The sequence below is a fragment of the Strix uralensis genome, chromosome 4, assembly GCF_047716275.1.
Source record: "Strix uralensis isolate ZFMK-TIS-50842 chromosome 4, bStrUra1, whole genome shotgun sequence".
Lineage (NCBI taxonomy): Eukaryota > Metazoa > Chordata > Aves > Strigiformes > Strigidae > Strix > Strix uralensis.
Window position 1 is genome coordinate 124433815 of NC_133975.1, and position 20729 is coordinate 124454543.

A 20729-nucleotide genomic window follows, 5' to 3' on the forward strand; every position below is an offset into this window, starting at 1 on the left:
TTCTGGGATGTGTGTACCAGGGATGTTAAACCAATCCCATAAGGTGTTGGCAGGGAATGGGAGAGGGGTTAGTGTGTTGGCTAAAGGACTTTTAACCTTCCTCTCTATCTTTCCCCGTGTCCCAAGCAGATTCTTTCCTGTGAGACAGCACCCATATTTGATAGTTCGCTTTTCATCCTTCAGTCTCAAATAATTTGACAGATCATCTTGCAACATGCAGTGTGAGAGATGCGGTAGATTAATACTGGCTGGATATAAGTGTTAGTCCTTAATAGTTTCAGTGTTAAAGAACTGCCAGGTGAGGAAGTGAGAGTAGGAGGAAAGAAGTCACAGTGATTGATTCAAGATCTGGAAAGAATGGTCAGAGCATAGGTGCTTAGCCTTCTCTGTGGTGTTACAGCCCATGCCAGGATCTGAGTTTCGAAAGTTGCTGGAATTGGTCCCTCCTTTTTGTATCCTCACTAAGGATGAGTAATGCAGTTAAGGCTTTAAATGGGGATATCCATGATGGGAGCTGTAGTTCTAAAGACTGGCATGCCACTGAGACATGTCAGAAATATTGCCAATACTTGATTTTGTGCATAAATTAATTCATTGTGATACTGACAGGAGTGTTTGTGGTGTGTGCACCCCCACCCCTCCATGCACTTGGTGCGAGGTTTTCTAGTCACTGAAAACAACGATGGGTTCTGGTGCAGTGGAGCAATTGACTCTTCTTGATGTCTGGACCACTGTGCAGCCCCAGCATGTGTTGCTTTCATGGGTACTGCAGAGTCCTCCTTGCACTTTTTCAAGGTGGTGTGCCTGCTGTGCTGTGTGCTAGGCCGGGCTTTTGAAGACTACGAGCACTGTTTCTAGCTCTGCTCCTGCCATCCCTATGCTTTCCTTGTCTATAAAATTGATGGTGTAAGGTTTCCTCAGCATCCCAAGGGGCTTTGGGGTCTTTGGTTGAAAAGGTGGAGATGTGTGCGATCTCATATATGCAGATCCTTTCATATGTCACGTTGCCTTTAGGGAAAATACAGCAACACCACTGTAGGAAAGTGATACCAGGGTTGCAACAAAGGGATGGCAGCCTGTGTGGGAAGTTTCCCTGGGTGAAAGCAAGCACTGTGGGCCTTCCTGGCATGGAGTTTCCCTTAGCCCTACCATCCGTGATTTCGGGTTCCAGCTATTCCCAGTGTAGTGTTACAGCAGCTCTGGAAGTCAGGCTGAGATGGGTGAGTGATGATCAGGACAAATAGCTGTTGGCCCCTCATGCAACAAACAAAACATTTGCCAACAGAACAGCATAGCATTGGGTATTGCAAGGCCCTCTACTAAGTACAGATCTTTTTGGCACTCGGTGTCGAAGGGAAGAAGAGAGTAGGTATCTGCAAATCAAGCCCTCTGCAGAGTTTTTGGTTTGCATTTGAATCTCCGTATCACGGAACCCCAGCTTCCTGCCGTCAGGCTGCAGGCATCAAGATGCTTAGTGCATCTCACTCTGGGATCCTTTTTTTTTATTTTACAGCACCCATTAGTAGTGATTAAGCATCATAAATAGCTGGACTCTTCCAGCAGGTTGCCTTTCGCTATACCACCAGAACTTAACTTTTTAACTGTTGTTAAAGAGATGGGATTCAGCTCTTCAAAAGTGAATCTCAGACAGAAATGGTTGGAGTAGCAGAAAGTTGTGACCTTTCCCCTTTCTACCTGGAGTGCTGAGAAATTTGATGGATTATATTTGGAAGACTAATGGATTTTAATGGTTCATGATCTCATCAGCTGTGGCCTGGTTTTAGAAAGAAGAAAGAGCTGTTGGACAAAAATGGAAAAGCAGCAGTACACCAAATGAATTATATGTAGTAGGAAGATATTTTAGAAATAGTGACATACCTAATGGAGACTTGAATAAGAATTTCACAGAAATTTAAGATTATGCTATAAAACCTATGAATAACAAGGAAATATTTCCCAGCACTGAATACTGGAGAACAGTGCAAGTATGTAAATGAGCAAGCTGCTGGGGAGACAACTGCAGCAGGGTTCTTTGCAGAGTATTGCAGCTGGTTTAGGGGTGCACAATTCTGTGGGTTGGATCTATGAACAGGATATTGAGGGCCCTGTCTGACGTTGTACAACCCAGTGGATTTCCCCTAAGTTACATCGTGCTCTCCTGTTGTAGCTGAGCAGTTGACAGTCCTTGGGTGACCAACAAGAGTGTCTTGACCACAGAACCTCAGACAGCAATGCAGACTTTGCTGCTTAATGTGAAGTCATGCATGATTCATAAGTCTGCCTAGATTTGTTAATAAGGTTAATTAAAACTGCAGGTGAATGCTGCGCCTTGGAAGACTTCTGAAGACCAAGAGCATTGTTACTGCTTCTCTGCCTAATCTTTTTGTTTCTCCTTCTGTGTTTCTGCCTGCTGCCTGTTCTGTTCCTCTCTGGGCAAAACTCAGGTCTCTGGTGTACACTGGCTGGTACATGGGCTACCTGGGCTTGCTCACTTGCTAGCACTCACCTGCCCTTTCCTTGTCGGGGAATACTGCATCAGTGTGAAGCCCAGTTATGTCAGTGTTTTACTTTGAGAAAAATCTGCTCACCAACTCATTACTATGGCCCTTGGAGCGTTTTCAAACAGGAAGTGCCACCAACTTGCCTGCTTGGCACCCCTCAGTGATTTATTTCTTTATGACTATAAACAGCAAACCTGGCAAAACTTCCTGGTTTTTCTGCCAAGTTATATTGAGTTAATATATGTGATGGAAAAATATGTTTGTTGATCATCTCCAGAACCTGGAGACAGAAAATGGCATTTCCTGCATTGTATACTTGGTGAGAGACCTAAAATGTGAGCTGTGAGGATCATCCCTTCGCAAGTCATGTGTCCAGAGTGTAATAGCTAAAGTGGTGTCCCAGGGCTTTATAGCTGTTGGAAGATTTTTGTTTTGTTGGTAATAACTGGATGTTGAGGTTTATTGACCTGTTGTTACTGTTCATTGAATGGAAATAGAAAATTTTTATTTATTTGTTTGTCAAAGCTCTAAGTCCTCTCAAGAGCAGAGACCTTGTCCCACCTTCAGCTTCTTTTACCTGCAGTTGCATATATAGGTGTTTGCAGGCAGATTTCCATACATTGCATATGTAAAACCGATAGCTTGATACCAGCTACCAAATGTGTACATGGGCATATTTGCTGTAATTAAATGTTCAAACAGCTGAAAATGAAGCCCTGCATTTGCCATCCTTTAATTTAGTGGTCCTACACTGATGTCCGTATCTGCCTGTTAGAAACTGAGTAATTTGTGATTTTTTTATTTTTTTTTTTTTCCCCCCAATCCTTTAAAAAAAAAAAAATAGCTGTAGGAGGAAGGCAAGAGGAGCTGGGAGGTGAATCGAGTGATGGACTGGCTATGGTGGTGGTATTTGTCATGGTGTTGCAAAGTAAGATACACGTTTAATAACTTGTGTGCAGCAGAGCTAAAGCTCTGCTTGTATGTGCATGTGGTAGGGAAAGGCAGAATGCGTCCTGCCCACGCGATTTTGGTTTCACATAGGCTATGGTGGTACAGGCTGTGGGAGGGAGTCGGGGGAGGTGACACGAAGGTGTCAAGAGGCCACCTGGGGAGTGGTGTCCTGCCCCTGCTCTCTGCAGTTAGCTGGGTTGCAGAGGCTCTTCAGGGAGGCACAGAGCAGCCCTTGCTCTCAGCCTGACGTTTCCCCTGGCTGCCATGTACAGTCACTAGAGAAAATGAGATGCTGTTTGTCAGCCAGGTGGGAAAGCGGAGCCACGGAGCCGAGTTGCCTGCAACTTGATGTCTCCTGGGTGCGAAGCTGGTTCAGAGCAGGCTTTTTGTCGCCTTGCTCCTATCCGTTCCCCAAGGCTTTGCCCAAAAGGGGAGACCTTGGCCTTCCAGGGCTCTGTATCCCAGCAGCACTGCTCCACCAGCTCAGCCCATCTGGCTGTACAGCCCATCTGCTCTGCAGCAGTGGGGGCGGCTGCAGGAGCCACGTAGGACAGGAAGCCATGCACCGCAGCGTGGCTGCGCCCCGGCGATTGCAGAGCCGCCTGCGGTAAGCTCAGGCTCCACGCGCTGCTTCGAGAGCTGCCGACAGCGAGCTGGCAGCAGCCTGCGAGACCACCTTCCTCCCCTGACCGTGGGGAGGGTTGACAACAAACCGCCTCGTTGAAGCTGAGGCGGGAGTTTCAGCACCTGCTTTGCTGTTCGTGGCCAGTGTGCAGAGTTGTCCCACGCTTGGCATGTTCTGTGCCCTCAGAGATTGAACCCTCGCTGCTAGGGTCTGGTCATCTTTCATGTCTTCTTCTCTGCCTGTTTACCACCCTAGCCCTTTCTAGACCCCCGCTTGTCATGGGGTTGTGGATGAAAGCCCCTCCCCTGTTGCAGACGTCGGTGTGTGCATGGGATTCTTAGACTCTCCCCCATCCCCTGTTTCATTCTGAGTTTCACTGACATTTCTGAAGGAATGGGTTCTTGCTCAGCGGTGGTACTGTTGGGGTCAATACTTGGTCTTCGAGAAACTTCAGTACTGTGGGACTGATAAACTGGGCAATTGGATTCCCTCCCTCTGCCACATAACTCAGGAAAGAGAGATCAGAAATCCCTTCAGAGAGTGTTTTTCTTTAAAAATATAAGGAGAACAAAAATACAACATTCCTTGAACCAACTGTGTGTGTGTCTTTTCAGCTTTATAACCCTACAATTTTTTTCAAATATACTAAAGAGCAGCCACCTGCAACTATTACTTATAAATCATTCATTATTTTAGAGGTGGGATTTCTCAAAAGTAATATAAATTGGTGTAACTCCAGTGGAGCAGGCTTTGGCTCATGCTTTTGAAAATTTTATTTTTTGAAAATTTGAAACCTCCTTTTTTTATCTCTATTTTATTTTTTGCCCTTCAAGCAAGTTTTCTTGGTAGAAATTTTCATGGGATAGATAAATTTTGTTGCAGCCCTTGCTCTTCCTATGTGAGCAAATCTGTTGAGGTGGGTAATCTCTTGGATTAAACTAGGTTTAAATTGATTAAAGAGTCCAGGATTGGCTGAGAGTCATTAGTTATGCATGATTGTTCATGGCTGGCGCACAGTTTATAATTATGCTGCTTGACTGAAAACAAAAGTAATATTTTAAACAGCTGTCCTGGAACAAAAAATTAGAATGACAATATTATAGTAATAGCTGGAATAACTGGTTATAGGAGTTGAGAGAGACTAGCTTTCCACCCATTTGTGGGTTTACCTCCAGAGTGTTAAACATACGGCAGTAACAGTTGTTGAAAAGGTTTCTTTTTCCCTTTGAAACTTTGACAGTTACTGTCGGTTGCAGGAGGCAGAAGTTTTGAGCCTTTGTCCCTTAGCAGGGGGTGACCAGGCTGCCCCACAAGGGACCAGGTATCGTTTATAGGTCTAATGGTGCATCTACTGCAGCTGGAATCAGTGAGTTGCGAGGGCTTCAACACTCTGTGAATTCAGCACAGTGCGTGGACCTGCCAGTTAGAGGTGGGATTGGCAGCCTTCACGCAGTGCTGTGTCACCCTGTGCTTGCTCTTTGTTTTGAGAGCTGGCATCAAAATTAGGTATCGATGGGAGCAGGGAAATGCTGCTGTTTGGCAGCATCATATTCAAAGCTTGGGTGGAACAAGAGCTGGGGCCGCTGCTGTTCACCAAATGGCATCTTCTAGGGCCTCTCCTGCACAGAACTTACCATGGGTCATGGAGAAACTGTCCATGTCTGCCCTTGGCATCTGCCGTGGAAATTACTGCCCTAAGCACTTGCTGGCCTTTGCAGGAATGAGAAGATACTTGGGTTTTTTTTTTTAGTCACACAGATTTGAATCTTAAAAATTGCATGCTGTGCATCTGTAGGAAAAATACTTTAATCTGTTGGTCTGGAAATGCAAAATCCCCTTTATACTAGGAAGCCCTAAGGATTTTCCAAAGGTGCTTGACTTGATAAACAAGTGTCTGTCAGCCTCAAAATGTACAAGAGGGACTGATTAATCCAGACACCATGTATTGGCTGAGAAAGTTGCTACTTGACCTGTCCAACAAAGGCATGCTCAGGTGGAGGTGCTACCTTATTAAAATGAAGAAAGATTTGACATTCCATAGGCATGATCTGTTAGGAGCTTTAACAAGAAAGATTAAAAGAAATAACTAGAGGCATGTGAAAAAACAGCTTTAGCTTAACCCAGACTTTCAGCTCTTTTGACTGAACAGAGCCTTGGGAATTGCCTCTACAAATGACTGATTATATGTGCAGTTCTGTTAATTAAATTTAAAAATTGTGTAGGAAGTCAAAAGATATAGCTACTTGTTTAATTAAGCTAATTAAGTCCCCAGGTAGCTTTTATATTTGCTTTATTCACTGCAAGTGTCTGGCTTGTTCTGGTTTTGAAGCCACGTCAGCATTGACATGGCTTAGAAAAAGGTTGTACTTTTAGGATGCTTAGTAATTGTGCCTGTGGGGAAGGAAGGACGGAGCAGCAATGGGAGAAATGATGTTCTGGGCTCCAGGGTAAATGCAGTCGTCTTTTGCATCTGATCCAAAGACAATAAAAAGATTCCCGCTGATTTCAGAATACTTCAGATCAGGCTTCTCAGACTGGATAGGGGAGGGAGGGAAGAAAAAATTTTCTAAACTTGTGTTTGCAAGAATTAATGCTCATGCAGTGTTGAAGATGTCTCTTCATCCTGGAGGTCCACCTTGTCTCCATTTTGGAGAGTGAGCAACTCACAGGCAGGCAGCCACCCTTCGAATCTGCCTCTTCCCATCCACAGTGACTTTTTCAGAGACTTGCCTGGCTCTCTGAGGCTGGCTGACTATACCTGCTCTTCAAGTTCAGTGGATGCTTCAGCTGGGTGTTGATATGTTGCCTGAGAGATTACCCTCCTTCTGAATTTGTTTTCCAAACCTCTTCCATTGATGAATCACGCGTGACCAGTTTTTATTATATGTGTGAAGGCATATGATTAAGGATCCCTGTTTCAGTCTCCCTGAATCTGTTCTCTCATTCACTCCTGGACTATTTTTTTTTTTTGTAACGCAGAGAAGGGGAGTTAATAACGCTTGCCTAGTTGTTGGGAGCAGTGTTAGTACAGTCTTTTTCTGAAGAAGGTGTGTGAGGTTGTTGACTGGGGCCTCTTCTTGTGGGAAACCAATCCCTTGCAGCTCCCTTTGAAGTCACGTGGGAGCTGTGCGATCTCAGCAAGTTCAGGCATGGGGCACCATGTGAGTGGTTTGAATTAGGAGTGAAGTCCTCCTCCGTCCTGTGTTCAGCCTCACTGCCAAAGTGTTGCATCTCACAATGGAAGGGTAATGAAACCGTGGCTGAACTCATCAGTCCTTGCTCATTTCCAACGTGCTTGCCAAAATCCTCCAGTGCTTGTTTTCTCTTAGATACGGCTATGAAGTTCAACAGAAGTTAAAGTGTATGCTTAGCTGTGGGCCAAAATCCTGTATTGTTCTTACAGATACAAAGGGGGTTCCTGAGCTCCTACAGTTGATCTTATCCACCCTTTGTGCTGTGGAGGCACGTGCTGTCTTCCATTTCCTTGAACTAGAAGAGAGCGGCGATTAAAGGCTTTACTACGCTGATAAGCACACTTTCCTCTCCCAGTTAGCTAAAACTTGGCCAAGTCACCTCTAAACGAGCCGGAAAGTCTATGTTTTTCCTCCTAGTTGTTGTCTGGGGGACCAGGGTGAGGATGAAAGTGCTGGAGAGTGAGGAGGGTGATTACTGTTTACAGCTATGCGTGCCAATGGTGTGATGCAGCATGCCACCAGTTTAGTTTGATTTATTCGCAGATCAGTGTACCTCATAGCATTCACAATATCATGCATGCATAAAAATTCAGACTTCTCCTTTGCCTCTCCCAATACAACAGGACTTTTCCCACTGCGGTGCATCTCCTGCTCTGATACTAAACCTTCCAGGCAGAATTCTGCAATTCCCTAAAAGATGTTATCCAGTGCCAAATAGATCTTGGCATTAGGAAACTTTTCTCTGTACTTATTACTATTTGAATATTTTTCTCAAATACATACACATGGTTACATTCCTGTATCATTGATCTCCTATATTACAATATAGGAGTTCTCCCTTAGCATCAGGCTGTTGAGTTTCTCCGAGCTTCTCTTGCATTCTTTGAGAAAGAAGATCAGCATCAGCTGCATTGTTGACCCAAACTGATTTGGTCTGCTTTGGACCTTAATAATTCTGTCAAGAATAATACCGTGGCCCCTGCTTCTCTCTAAAAACATAGTTTTTTGCCTTTAAGCAGCCATGGTCAGTTGTGGGAAGAAAAGAAATGAGAAGCAAAACTTGGCATATGCGTGATACTTGTGTTACACCCGCGCTGGTGTTGTGAGGCTGGATCCCAAGGGTGTTCACTGGGAGGTACTGACGTTGCCGGAGCCTTGCCGGCATGCCGTCAGGGCCTGGGCTGCCAGCCAGCCGTTGCTAGATAAGGTTATTCCTTCCATGGCTGGAGGGCCAGTCCTTTGGCAGCTGCTTCCTTTTCACGTACTCAAATCTTATTAAATAACAGAGCTTAGTGAGAAGTCCTCAGTCTGTGAAAGTAGGTGCTTGTGATATAAGTTCTTTAGAGACTGAAGAGATTGAAGGAGGGCTTATATTCAGAGTTCCTCTTTTGGAGGAGGAAGTAGGGTACCACAGTCCTCATTTGTGGGCATCTGGTTTCAGATGGTTATGGGCATATTTCTGTGTGCCCAAATGTGGCTGCAGTTGCTTGTTGGGTTGGTAAAGCTATCCCGAAGCACATGCTGTTTCTGTAGCTGCACCACAAAGTGTGAAGGCAGTACTGAAGGTGTAAAGCAGTGGCAGGAACGTGGGTAACTGAGCTGCAAGGATGGCTGAGGTTAGCTCCGGGGCCTGGGCTTAGCAACCCGTTGGCTGTGCATGCCAGCGCAGCATGTGAGCATCTCTCTGGCTGCACGGGCATCGCAAGTTGTGGTCCAGCAAATGTGAGGAGCTCACAGGAGTTAACTACCACCAACATGAGGGCCCTCCATGTTGTGTGGCTGTTGTACTGGGGGGCTGTGCTATGGCAAGAGGAAGCAGGTGGGTGTTGGTGTCCGGGAGCTGCTCGATCGTCTGATCTCAGGCAGGCTCATGGGAGGGCAGGTCTGTGGTCAGACATTTTGCTTTCAGTTTTCTAGGTCAGAGATTATTTTCTGTTTCAGGCACATTCCACGTATCTGGGAGTTGATCTCTGATATTGTGTTGGCTGCTACTTAACTGGTCAAATTTCATATTTAAAGGAGATCATAGCAGGTCCAAAAGCCAGACTTTTACCAATGGTCTATTAATTTTAATTACTTAATTTCATTGTATCTTAGCTTTTGTTGTTGCTGTTGCTATCAATTTAAGACCAGAGAAACTCTTAAGACTGTCTGGTTTAACCTCTTGTATAGGACAAGATTTCACTATCAGTCCTGCATCCAGTGAGGTGCCAGTGTGCCAAAGTTTCAGCAGCTCCTGGCATGCTGGGGCTTCAGTCCTCATTTTAGAGCCTTTCAACTGTAACTTTTCATTAGACCCTGCTACCATGTGCTGTGAGATGATCTTGAGTGTAGTTAGATCCTCTTTATTGAGTGCTCTAGAACTTTATAATATGAGCATGGCTGCTTAGTATAGAGGATTTGACTGGTCTTTAGTCTTGGAGTCTGGAGGGGAGAGGGATTGTTTTATAACTCTCATAAATATCCTGCTATTAATTTCAGAATTATTTTGTTTCTGTTTTGTAAGACTATGCTACTCTGGGCAGAGGAATCTCATTTGCAGTGATAGAGAGCAAGGTGTGTCACAGAGTTGGGACCAATTTTTGTTTGTTTCCTGTGTTGAAGATGGGTGATGCTTCTGTTGCGTCTCCTGTTCTCAGCCCAGCTGCTTGCATCTTGACAAGCCTTTGCTTTTAAGACTAAACAAGGAGTGCAGGGTTCGTTCCGTATCCCACCAAAGACCGTGTGTGTTGGAAGAAGGGAAGAAGGATCCTCTTTGTGAATGTGAAAGCAGGAGTCTAACGTATCACTGTGTATGGAGACTGGCAGAAAAATGATAAGCACTGAAGAATGATTTTGGAAACCTAAGTAAGGATTTTCCCATAAAATCTAAAGTTTTGATATCCCCAAAATCCATTTGGGTGACTGTATATGTATATATATTATAGATATTACATATTTTTGAAACAACCATTTCTTTACAAAGCTGCATATCTCATCGGTGAACTGAAATTTAGGAAAAAATGATGCATGCTATAGCTGGAGTTGAAGTTTACTTGGCGAATGTCTTTCATATTAACAGAGGGCTGTTCAAACACAGCTTCCTAAAGCCAGTGTAGTAAGCAGCCCAAGCAAATGCAAAAATTAATATTGAGTCAAAGCTAAATATTTAATTTAAATTTTCCCAGTGAGATTGATTTTTTAAATTTTTAAGTGGAAAATATAGTGACTATAAAATAAACATTTTGGTAGGATTTTCCTAAGCAATTCTAACTTCCCTGTTTTGTATCCTGTTGATAGAGCTGTGTCACTTCTGGACTGTAGCTGGAGTCGTGTGAATAGGATGTTCTCTTGTCCTTTCTCTGAAAATATTTGCTGTGCTCATCCTAATGAATTCCCAACAGTTTAAAAAACAATTTCTCTACCTCTACAACACATTGTAGGCTAGGGAGATGTATGGTGATGGTGTGTGCTGTCTCTGCTTCCCCCTCACTTACCCCAGCAATTGTTTTCTCTCGGCTCATGTTAGTGAAGCTGCAGTTAGCATCCCTAGGAGTGGAGGTGCCAGCAGAAAGCGCTGCTCTACCTTAATGCTGCAGAGCCAGTCCGGCTTGGACACCTTCTTCACCCACCCTGCAGCCCTCTCTGTCCATTTGTAGCATGGCTGTTTGGCTCCTCTGTTAGATACGTAGAGTTCAACTTTCTCTTTCACCTGTATCTTAATGTTATTCCCTTAAAAGGACCAGCTGGTGCATGGCAGGGTTTTGCATGCCACCAACAAATGTTGGCTGGATTAGTGGTGGTGTATACGCTGTTGCTCTGAAAGTTTAGGCTTATGGTTAGAGGTTTATTTGAATGATGTGATGTGTGTTAACACTGGAGAGGAATCAAACTGTTGGCAGGATACATTGTGTATTGCCCAAGAAAAAAGAGGGAGCCTAGGCTCATCATTCTTTGTTGCAGGACTGGGAAATACTTTTCTAATCCACAATGCGCACCAAGGTGTATTAATTCTGGGCACCTCCATGATGAAACTTGGTGCTACTGATGTAGAAGACATGCTTCTATTTCTGCTAGACCAAGGAAAGGTGGCTGTACAAGAGTGGAGAGGGGTTGAACAGTCGTGTTTAGTCATTCCTCCAGAGACCTCTATTTTCAGAATTTCTGTTACGTGCAGATTATCGATACCCACAAGGTGTGAAGCTCCTCTTTGCCAATTTTTACCTAGCAAATTTTGGGGTGTATGGGGGTTGCCTTCTTTTTTTTTTTTTTTAATGTGAGATTTCTGTGTGATAGCCTGGCTTAAACTTCAGGGATCCTTAGCTGTGATTTTTGCTAAAAACTAGCTGGTAAACAAAAAAAAAACCTCACCCCAAAACCAGAAGCAAGACCTTAATTAAAAATGTAACTAAAAAATGTAATGAAAAATCTACTCACCTAAAAATAAATACCTTCTTTCAAGGACAGGTTGACCGACACTGGGATTGAATCTCTGATCCCTAAAATTATGTTCTGTATCTCTATCTAATTTAGATTAAATGACAAGTCCTTAGGTAACAACACTAACAGTTTCCTGTTTTCTATAGTTTAAGGTCAAAAGGTGATTTATGTAAGAAATCAGCATTTACCCCAGCACTGATGGCCTTTTGAGAGACTGAAACAATTTCAATGGGATAAGATATAACAGGGAGGAAATATTCATCTAATTCACCAAACAGATATGCATGGGTCTTTCAAGAGAATTGCATGTGTTAAATGTTACTCCCACTTCATTTATCTGACAAACTGGAACACTATTAACCATATTTTATTTTATTTTTCTTTAATCTCCATTTCTTCTAGCAAGGTTGAGATTGTTCAGCACTTCTAGGAAAAAGAAGGAATCAAGTTCCTTATTTTTTATGGGGCCCTGAATGTTGAACAATTTGAGCCCTGGATGCTTGATTTTTTTTGTAAAATTACGGGTGTGCATGAGAATATATATAGAGCTTCAGATATTATCAAATGTTAGCAAGATTTATCATGCAAAATCCCGAGAAGAGTCTTTGCTTGAAAAACAATCTTCTAACATTTCCTTTACTTTTTCAGGTGGATTTGGAGCCAGAAGGCAAAGTGTTTGTTGTCATAACTCTTACAGGCAGCTTCACAGAAGGTAAGGGTATTATTCTGGCTTGTTTCTGTTAAGAACTGGACTCTGGTGTATATTCTTGCCATCAGTTACCAAGCGATATATATAAGTGGATGGCATTCTTCATGCAGGCCACGTGCTGTTCCATGATTTCTTGAACGATGGGGGAAATCTGGAAGGGGCTGTTCGTAATGGCTCACTGTGTGTGTGTGCCCTCTGCTCCGCTGGTGCTCTGATCCTGGATCCAGGGAGCTGATTTGTGCTTTATCTGGCTTATTTATCTGAAGTTGTCCTTCAGACAGATTGTTTCTGTCACCTGTACTTTTCACCTGGGTGCCTCTTGAAGGGCAAGCTAAGGAGCATGTAGAGCATGTTTAAAATAGAACATGTTTAAAACATCTGGATGATTTTTATTCCATAATGAGTCCCATCTACTTCATGTGCATTTCTGTTTCCCAAGTTCACTTTGCACAGGAAACTTAGAAGTTTTTAGTGTGACAGCTGCCCTAAAAAAGTATCTGGACAGATTTTTTTTTTTTCTTTCTGGAATTATATTTTATAGTGTGATGTTTTTAATTTCCCTGTTGTTTATTGTGATACCAGCTATGAATATGGATGTGAGCTGTGCTGGAGTAACCCAGGAAATCTGCGAGGTGGCACAGAAAAAGCTTATTTTCTTCAGACCTACACCATGGTTCTTATTAGTTTTAGCTGTGGCCTCAAACTACGTTTGTTGGGGAGGTGTTTTCTGTACAGAAGCCAATAATTGAATCAGAATCTGCTCTGCTGTTACCTGCAGCCCGGGGGAGCTGGATTTTTAATGCTTTCTCTTGTTCTGCCCCAGAAAATGATTACTCGGCGCATAGGCTGTGCCTGGGGGCTGCAGCATGGGCAGCCCACCCTGCCATGCTCTGTCTTGGACACAAGGAGGGTGCAAGCTGGAGGGGTGCTTGCTTCAAGGGTTATGGGGGAGCTCTGCTCTCCTGCCTAGCTGTTCCCCTAGCTCCTGCCTTGTGGTGGGTGCCCAGACCTCTCAGTGCCCCTGACTTTTTCAAATACAGGTTTCAAGTACTGGATGCTTTTGGGGAGCTGTCTTGCTCTTGCTGAGCCTGCAGCCTGGTGTGTGCTGGGGCCTGGGAAGTTGCTTGATGGGGAGCTGCTGCATCAGAGGAGCTGGTGAAGCTTTTGGTTTTCTTTGGGTGGTTTACAACCCAGGAGTGCTCTGCTCCTGGCAGGATGGCTGGGGCCTTTTAAAGCATTTGAACTGATCACAGAAGTGATCAGCTGAGCCACACCTGAGGGCCCAGCAAGAGATATGTCCTTCTCCACAGCAACACCCCAAGCCTGTGGCGTGGAAGTGGTGGCAGGGTTTGCAGACATCCTTCCCTGTGTGCCGCTGGGGCTGCTCTTACCCCTAGGGACCATGGGCAGGGCATAGTCCCATTTTCAGAAGGTATGTTAGGAGGGCAACATGAACAGAAAGCCTGACTTTGACTCCTAAAGAAATATATGGTCCTGGAGTCATGGAGAAGATGAGGAGTATCACACCCTGGCACTGCAGCAGGGCAGAGAGGACCAGAATTCCCTTTTCCAGTGACGATCACTTGCCATGTAAAGCTAGGCAGGCCATATAGCATCTCTACAACTTTCAGTTCTTTATCTGTCAAGTAGAAATGCATGTTTTTCTCTGCCCAGGTGTCAACTTTGTAGTCTAGGAATGGCTCTCTCACTTATCCATGCTTAAAAAGATCATTTACCCTTTCTCCTCTAGGGAGATGCTCCCTACAACTGTTCTTTGACAGGGAGACATGAAGATTACTTTTTCAAGTCAATTTGGGAAAAGCTTTCTATTTACGACCAGAGAACAGGGACAGTGCAAAGGTGTGCTAGGAAGGCCTGGAAGACTTTTTTGCAGGCCCAGAGGCCATGGCTCTTGGGGGTGAAAAGGATATTAGAAATAGGCTTTAATTGCCTGTGACAGAGCTGATGATGGAAAGAGGGAAGAAACTAGAGCGCTTTTACTGACCTGCATCCCAGTTTGTATCTGCGTGCAAGTGTGTCGTGCTTGGACATTTAAAGCAGGGTTGAGCAGGGATGGTGGTCTGGAGCATAAATCCAGAGTGTGCTTCAAACTTGCGCTGGTGGCTAAGATGTTAAGGCATGTTGCTAATGAGGTCTCAAAGACGAGAGATGGAGAACTCAAATGTTTGTACTGCTGCTGCTTTCCGAGGAAAATGGGAAATGTTGAAAATAGTTTACTTCTCTTTCCTCTGTCATTTATTGAGGATGTGTGGACTTACAGAACAGGAAGATCAAAGACAGCTCTTGGGGGTTTTTTCTTGACTGGTTAGTCCCATGTGTGGTGACATTTAGAGTTTCCAATAATAGACATAATCCAGGGCAAGCCTGATTGCAGATACTGACTTCTTGCAGTTGTTGGATAGTGGAGGCATCCATCAGGGAGGGGTTTCCTTCTGAAAAATGGTGAGATCTCTTTCATAACATCATGTTTTATTCTATTTTTCTCTCTTTTTGTACTGGACATGTGAAGGCTCAGAACTGTATTTGAAATTTATGTTTTTTTGAAAGAAGCCTGAGAATAACTCACAATTTGAAAGCACAAAAAGTGGCTTCCCACTTGTTTACCCTAATCTGAAGGGCAGCCTCTACCACATCCTCCCTGCTAGTTACGACTGATGTGGCAGAGACCACTTGAAGCCTGTGTGTGTCTATAGGTACACAGAGAACCCAACTATTAGCACATGTTAGACCCCATCAGGGTAGCACATAGACCCACATGGAGTTTCAAGTAATATGATGTTTAGGACTTTTAATCATTTTCTTGTGACTTATGAATGGTTAAGTGTGTAACTCTGGGGTATTTCCTGCTCTGGAAGAGATCAAGCAGTGGTAACATGGTGATGGAAAAAAAAGCCAGACTCCAGCAAGTAAAAAGAGTAACATGGTAGTGTCCATAGACTGACTCTTCAGCCACCCACATGCTTTTTTTTAGCAGTTTTTGCCTCTCCACTTTCAGTAGACCATGGGGACAGAAGGGTAACATAATGGAGTCGGTCTGAACCATGGGGAGCATCTTCCTTTAAAAGGCTTCTGAGAGCTCCACTGAGCAAAGGTGGAGGGTCAGTGCCTACTGCTGGTCTTCACACTGCTGACATGTCATTCATCTCAGAGAGGTTTTATTCCAAGCTAGTTGTTTTGTTTATGGAAATAGCAAAATTCACTGGGTCTCAGCCACCATCGTCTAACTCCAGTAAAGTAAAAGCCCAAAAAGTGGCCAAAGAGGGGGAGGAGAGAGTGGGGATAAAAAGGAAAAAAAATCCCAAAAAAACCCAAAACCAAACCAAGAAAAAGAGACTGAAATGTTAGGTCCACCTGAGACTGTATTATTTTGTTGTCCTAGAAAGCTTACCCAAAATAGACAGCCTCAGTGGTGTTGGCAGCTTGTACTTTCTTTAGCTTCAGGAGTGGTTGTTTTTTTTTTGTTTGATCAAAAGTTCTTTTGACCAAAAATTTAATTTGGTTCTGCTTACCTATGGTGAGGATGGGGAAAAAAGGGTGGCACTCCTGCGAGAGGTGCAGCATGTCCAACAGAAGCACTCGTGTACTGTCAGGATGAGGGCAGTATAGAAAACGTACATCTGGAAAGAGGTTAGTCCTTTGTAGGTTCCCATATGGCTCTTCTGTCCATCAGTGTTAACCTGCTCTTTTGAAGGAGGGAAATATGCCTATTCATGTGTTAAAAATACATGTAATTTTTCAGGAAGAGAAAGGAATGGAGCAATAGGAAGCAAAGGAGATCTAGTGAAATTATCCCTGCCTATATTTTCTCTGCTGGATGTATTTGTTGCTGTGCTAAGCTATATCTGATTATATTAACTCCCTTCATTCAGCTGACATTTCCTCTGTAAAGCGACCAGTGCAAAATTAAAATGAAAATCTCCTTACGTCGGGATGAGATTACCTCTCCAAGCGTGACCGTGTCTCTGCTGGCCCTGCTGGGTCCTGGTGGCCCTGGCACCTGCCTGGCGTGGAGGGAAACACCCTCTCCTCCAGCCAGCTCCCTTGTTGACCCAAGCGCTGTTTCACTCCAGGCTGCTTTATAGAGAAGGTGAGGACTGACTTCCGCCTGCCAGACTTCAGGCATTGCTTAGGGATTGATTTTTCCCCAACACCTCCTTCCCTCCATCAAATGAATTTATTTACTTCGTCCTGGGTTTTCTTTGTTTCACCCTGCCAGATAATAGGATTTTTTTCAAGTGATCAAAATTATGATTTATTTTAAAATTTCCTTATTCTTTTTACTCTGGATATTAATACATTTGTTTTTTCCCCCAGTGGTGTGTTTTGCATTTCTTATGTCTCTCTGTCTCTCTTTGTGTTTCCTTGCACCTTTCTCTCTTAAAAATAAATGTGCCTTCTCTGAGAGGCCTGTCTTTGCCATGGACATGCCTCATCCATGGATGTGAGGCACGTTGTCAGCTGGAGATGGAAGGAGGATGCAGCGTGCTGTGTGTGGGACCAAGCAAAGCCGTAGCTGTCAGAAGGCAGCTCAGCCCTGCCCAGCCCTGGGAACCACAGGAGCTGTGTTTTAGCTGAACCGTTAGTGTCCTGCCTCCCTCCCTCTTTGTGATGATCCATGTGTGTGCCAGGATCTCTGAGATAATCCACAACATCTCAACTCTGTTTTAAGCCTCTTCTAAAGGAAGATTTCTGCTTTATTGCTCTCTAAAACAGGTAGTGATGTGTAGGGTGTAAAGCTCCCTAATGTTGTTCCTCTTCCACACCTTGGCTGCTTCCAGGTGGGCAGCTTCCAAGTAGGGTCATCTTCCTCACCACTCCTGGAAAACACCTGGGAGCACCCTGGCAGGAAGACACCATTGACTGGGGGCCACTGTGGTTCTCCAGCACGCTTTTCTCTGTGCTCTCCTGGGGTGTCATCTAGGTCCCGCTGGCTCTGGTTGAAGGGGAGCTGGTGCTTCTGAGGAGACTGTCTTTGGGGCTTGTGGTGTTCATAGCAAGTGACTCTGATGCTATTGGGGTGCCCCATCAGGTGTTGCACGGTTGGTGTTGGTGGCATGAATTCAGACCTACTCTGCATTACTTGTAGCCCTTTGCTACTGAATACCAGCTTCAGCTGTGAAAGGGCAAGCCATGAATTATTTTCTTCTTGGACAGGGAGTGATTGATTTGAAATAAAAAGCCTTGCAATGAGTGTGGGTCAACTACTCCCATTATTGGTGCTTCTGGACACTTGTGAGAAGTTAGTAGAGATACTCAAGAGCAGATGATTGTGCGTGGGTCAGGGTGTTTGGCTGAAGCGAGGTCAGACTGCATGCTGAGAGGCCCCAGGTATGCGCCTGAAGGGTGGCATGAACCTCTCTTCCTTGCAACACTGGAGTCCCAGAGCAAGCTGAGTCCCCTCCCAGCTTTGCCTGCAAGGTGTGTTGCTCTGCCCTCAGTTTGCCACTCTCCTGCTATTTGGTCTTTTTAATTTTGAGCAAAGCTAATGAAATTAATGCAAATAAATTATTTGACTGAATTAATGAATGAAGCAAGCCCTGTAGAAACTGAAGTGCTTATATTTTTTAGTGCTTCAAACTCTTGCAATTTGCCTTTTTTTTTTTTTTTTTTTTTTACATTGTCACTTAAAGTGATAATTCTATCTTGAAGTTCAATTTTAATTTTGTCATTGTGAGGTAAGTAATGGTTGTTTCTTTTCTTTCAGTGTCAGGAAAGACAAAGACAAATTTGAGTTCTGGGCAAGAAATAGAACAATGAGAATATTGAAAAGCCAAGTGACTTGGTAGAGCAGATATAGCACCCATTGCTAAATATTTAATGCTGGTAGGCTTTGCAGCAGCAAGGAAGCCTGAACTCTAGAGCAGGAAATGCTACTTTAATTAGCAGCTGTCACATCGTGAGTTTGGGGTGGTTTGTTCTCAAGCACAAAGACTCTGAGTCTTTTGCTGTTGTTTTTCTTAGAATACATTTTTCTAACGTGAAGTGACTTTTGTCTTAGGAAATAGCACCAGTAAAGATCTGCAGCCTTAAAGTCTTAAATGATACATAGGCTTTGTGCTAAGAAGATCCTTGTTCTGTACTGTAACATAGCTTCTCAGCCCCACAAAACTTCTATTTGCAGATACGTTACTAGGTTCTTGCATGAGAGTGAGAAAAAGGTGTTTACCAGTACTCTGTAGACTACAATAATGATGTTTTCAGCCTGTTTTTTTATAGTTAAGTGAATAATTATTAGAAAATAGGAACCAGGAATGAAAAATGCCCTCTTCTCATTCCCTGGCTAGTTGGGCCACTCTTCTGTTTTGGGTTACTAGCCCAAGCAGGAGAATTTAAGACACGTAGTAGACATCATTCAGAGAACATTCTGATCTGAATAGGCAGTATCAGTGCAGAAAAGGATAAAGAAAGTTTTTCTATTTGTCGTTCATAGTCTGAGAACATGGAAGTCTTTAATGTCTAGTCCAAAGTTTTATGTGGCAGAGAGCAGCAGGAGATGTGTTTTTCTGTACCCCTGTATTTTTTTTCAATGCTTATGCTTTTTCCAGTGCTTGACACTTGTCACACATGTGCATGCTGCAGGCAAGGGATTTTCAGACACACTCCATGTTGGTTCAACTCTGTATTTCCAGATGGAAATAGATCAAAACAATGACAGGTCCCATGGGGGAGAAAATACACTGTAAATGCACCCTGGAGAAGATTGAGTCCTTGAAGAGACCAGGAATGTCATTCACAGATGTTGTGCATCTCTGCGTGGGAGGCAGGTGAACTTCACTGGATCCCCAACCTTGCTGGAAGATGTCAATCAAGTTAAAAAGTAAAAGGCAATTCTGGAAACTGATCTTGAAGTCCTGATCAGGCATGGCTCTCCTGGAGGACAGACTCTGCAACCCTGCACTCCAATGGAGATGTGTCAGCCAAGCCAATGGGAACAAGAGCGGCTCTATCCTTGTTATGAATCCTCTGTGAGTTAAGCACAAGGATGGTAAAGCTTCTCTGTGACACTGAAGATCTCAGGAGATAATTTAATAAAGAACCTCTTGGAGATCCTTTTCACAGGGAGGATCCTTTGGGTGTTCTGAGAAATGTCCTTTGGGCTAAGAGTTGCCTTTAGGAGAAGGGGCTGTACTGCATCTTCCTGAGCGCTGCCTTTCACTTGCCCTGTTCAAGCTGTCAGTGGCATGAGAAGGGGCCACTGTAGTGAGAGGCAGCCCAACCTTGCAAGATAGACAAAGTGGATGAACTTGGGGATAATGAATAATTTTTACTGTTTGTGGTGGGAGGATAGTGTGAGCAATTTTTTTTTAAAGTGAAGCCTTCAAAATTTATATATTGCATTTCACATTTGAATATTGCAGACATAACCCAAGTATTTTTGCACCCTGGCACTCATATCTCACATATGCCTCTCCTCCATTAAAAAAAAAAAAAAAAAAGAAAAAGAAAAAGAAAGAAATGGCAAGTTTGGTAAATTCTGAATTTTCACAGGAAAAAAGGATTTCAACAGGGAAAACCAAACAAATAAACAAAACTGTTTATTCCTGATAAGATCTAGACCCTGGGAAATGGTTTGCTTTGTGTTATGGAGGGTCTCTAATGCAAAGCCAGGAGATGAACATCCCACTACACATCCACAAGACCACCTTTTATTTCTTGGAAAACCATCCATTTAAGCTCCACAGCTATTGCAGCATGTCTAATACTGAAAGGTTTTTGGCAGTAATTCGTTACTTGCCAAGATCTGCCAACTGCTTAGATATCCAGACGCCGTAAAAATCCAACAAACAGCAATATCAGGGTTAACTTTACTTCCTCAGTGGCCTGTGTTTTGTCTGGGCTCTGAAACCTAGATATAAATATGCAAGCTTGCAATCTGCTCTGGGATTTCAGTGTTCCTGGCTGTAATGAGGAACAGAGATTTTTACTTTATTTTAATGTGATTCCTGGAAGAAATGACGTTGGTTCCAGAGGAGGTTGAATGTATCTACTTTGTCCTTGGAGGACAGCACTGCAGGTGTTCGTGCTGCAGCGAAGCAGGGTGACAAATGTGGCCTGGAAGGAGCAGAGCATGTAGCTGTTAGAAGCCACTGTGAGCCTGTGGCCAGGGATGATGACAGCCCTGTCTCCAGCTGCTGCGCCCTGTGCTGGGGGATGCTGTTTCATGGCCATCTCCCTCTGCACCCATTGTGGTCAAGGGCACCTGGATGATACTCTGACTGGGATGAAGAGGGGGTGCCCCACACACCAGCACACCTCGTGGCTGCGCTTGAATTTCCCCAGACCACAATTTGTGAGGTACCTGACTGATG

The 20729-nt window shown here is 43.9% G+C and overlaps 1 protein-coding gene across 1 annotated transcript in view; it reads left to right on the forward strand.

The window, feature by feature from the left end:
* PRKCH (protein kinase C eta) overlaps positions 1–20729 on the forward strand; it is a 119630-nt gene that overhangs the window by 16644 nt on the left and 82257 nt on the right. Inside the window, exon 2 of the mRNA XM_074869003.1 lies at positions 12339–12402. Coding sequence (XP_074725104.1) covers positions 12339–12402 — 64 coding nt within the window. The remainder of the gene's footprint in view (positions 1–12338; positions 12403–20729) is intronic.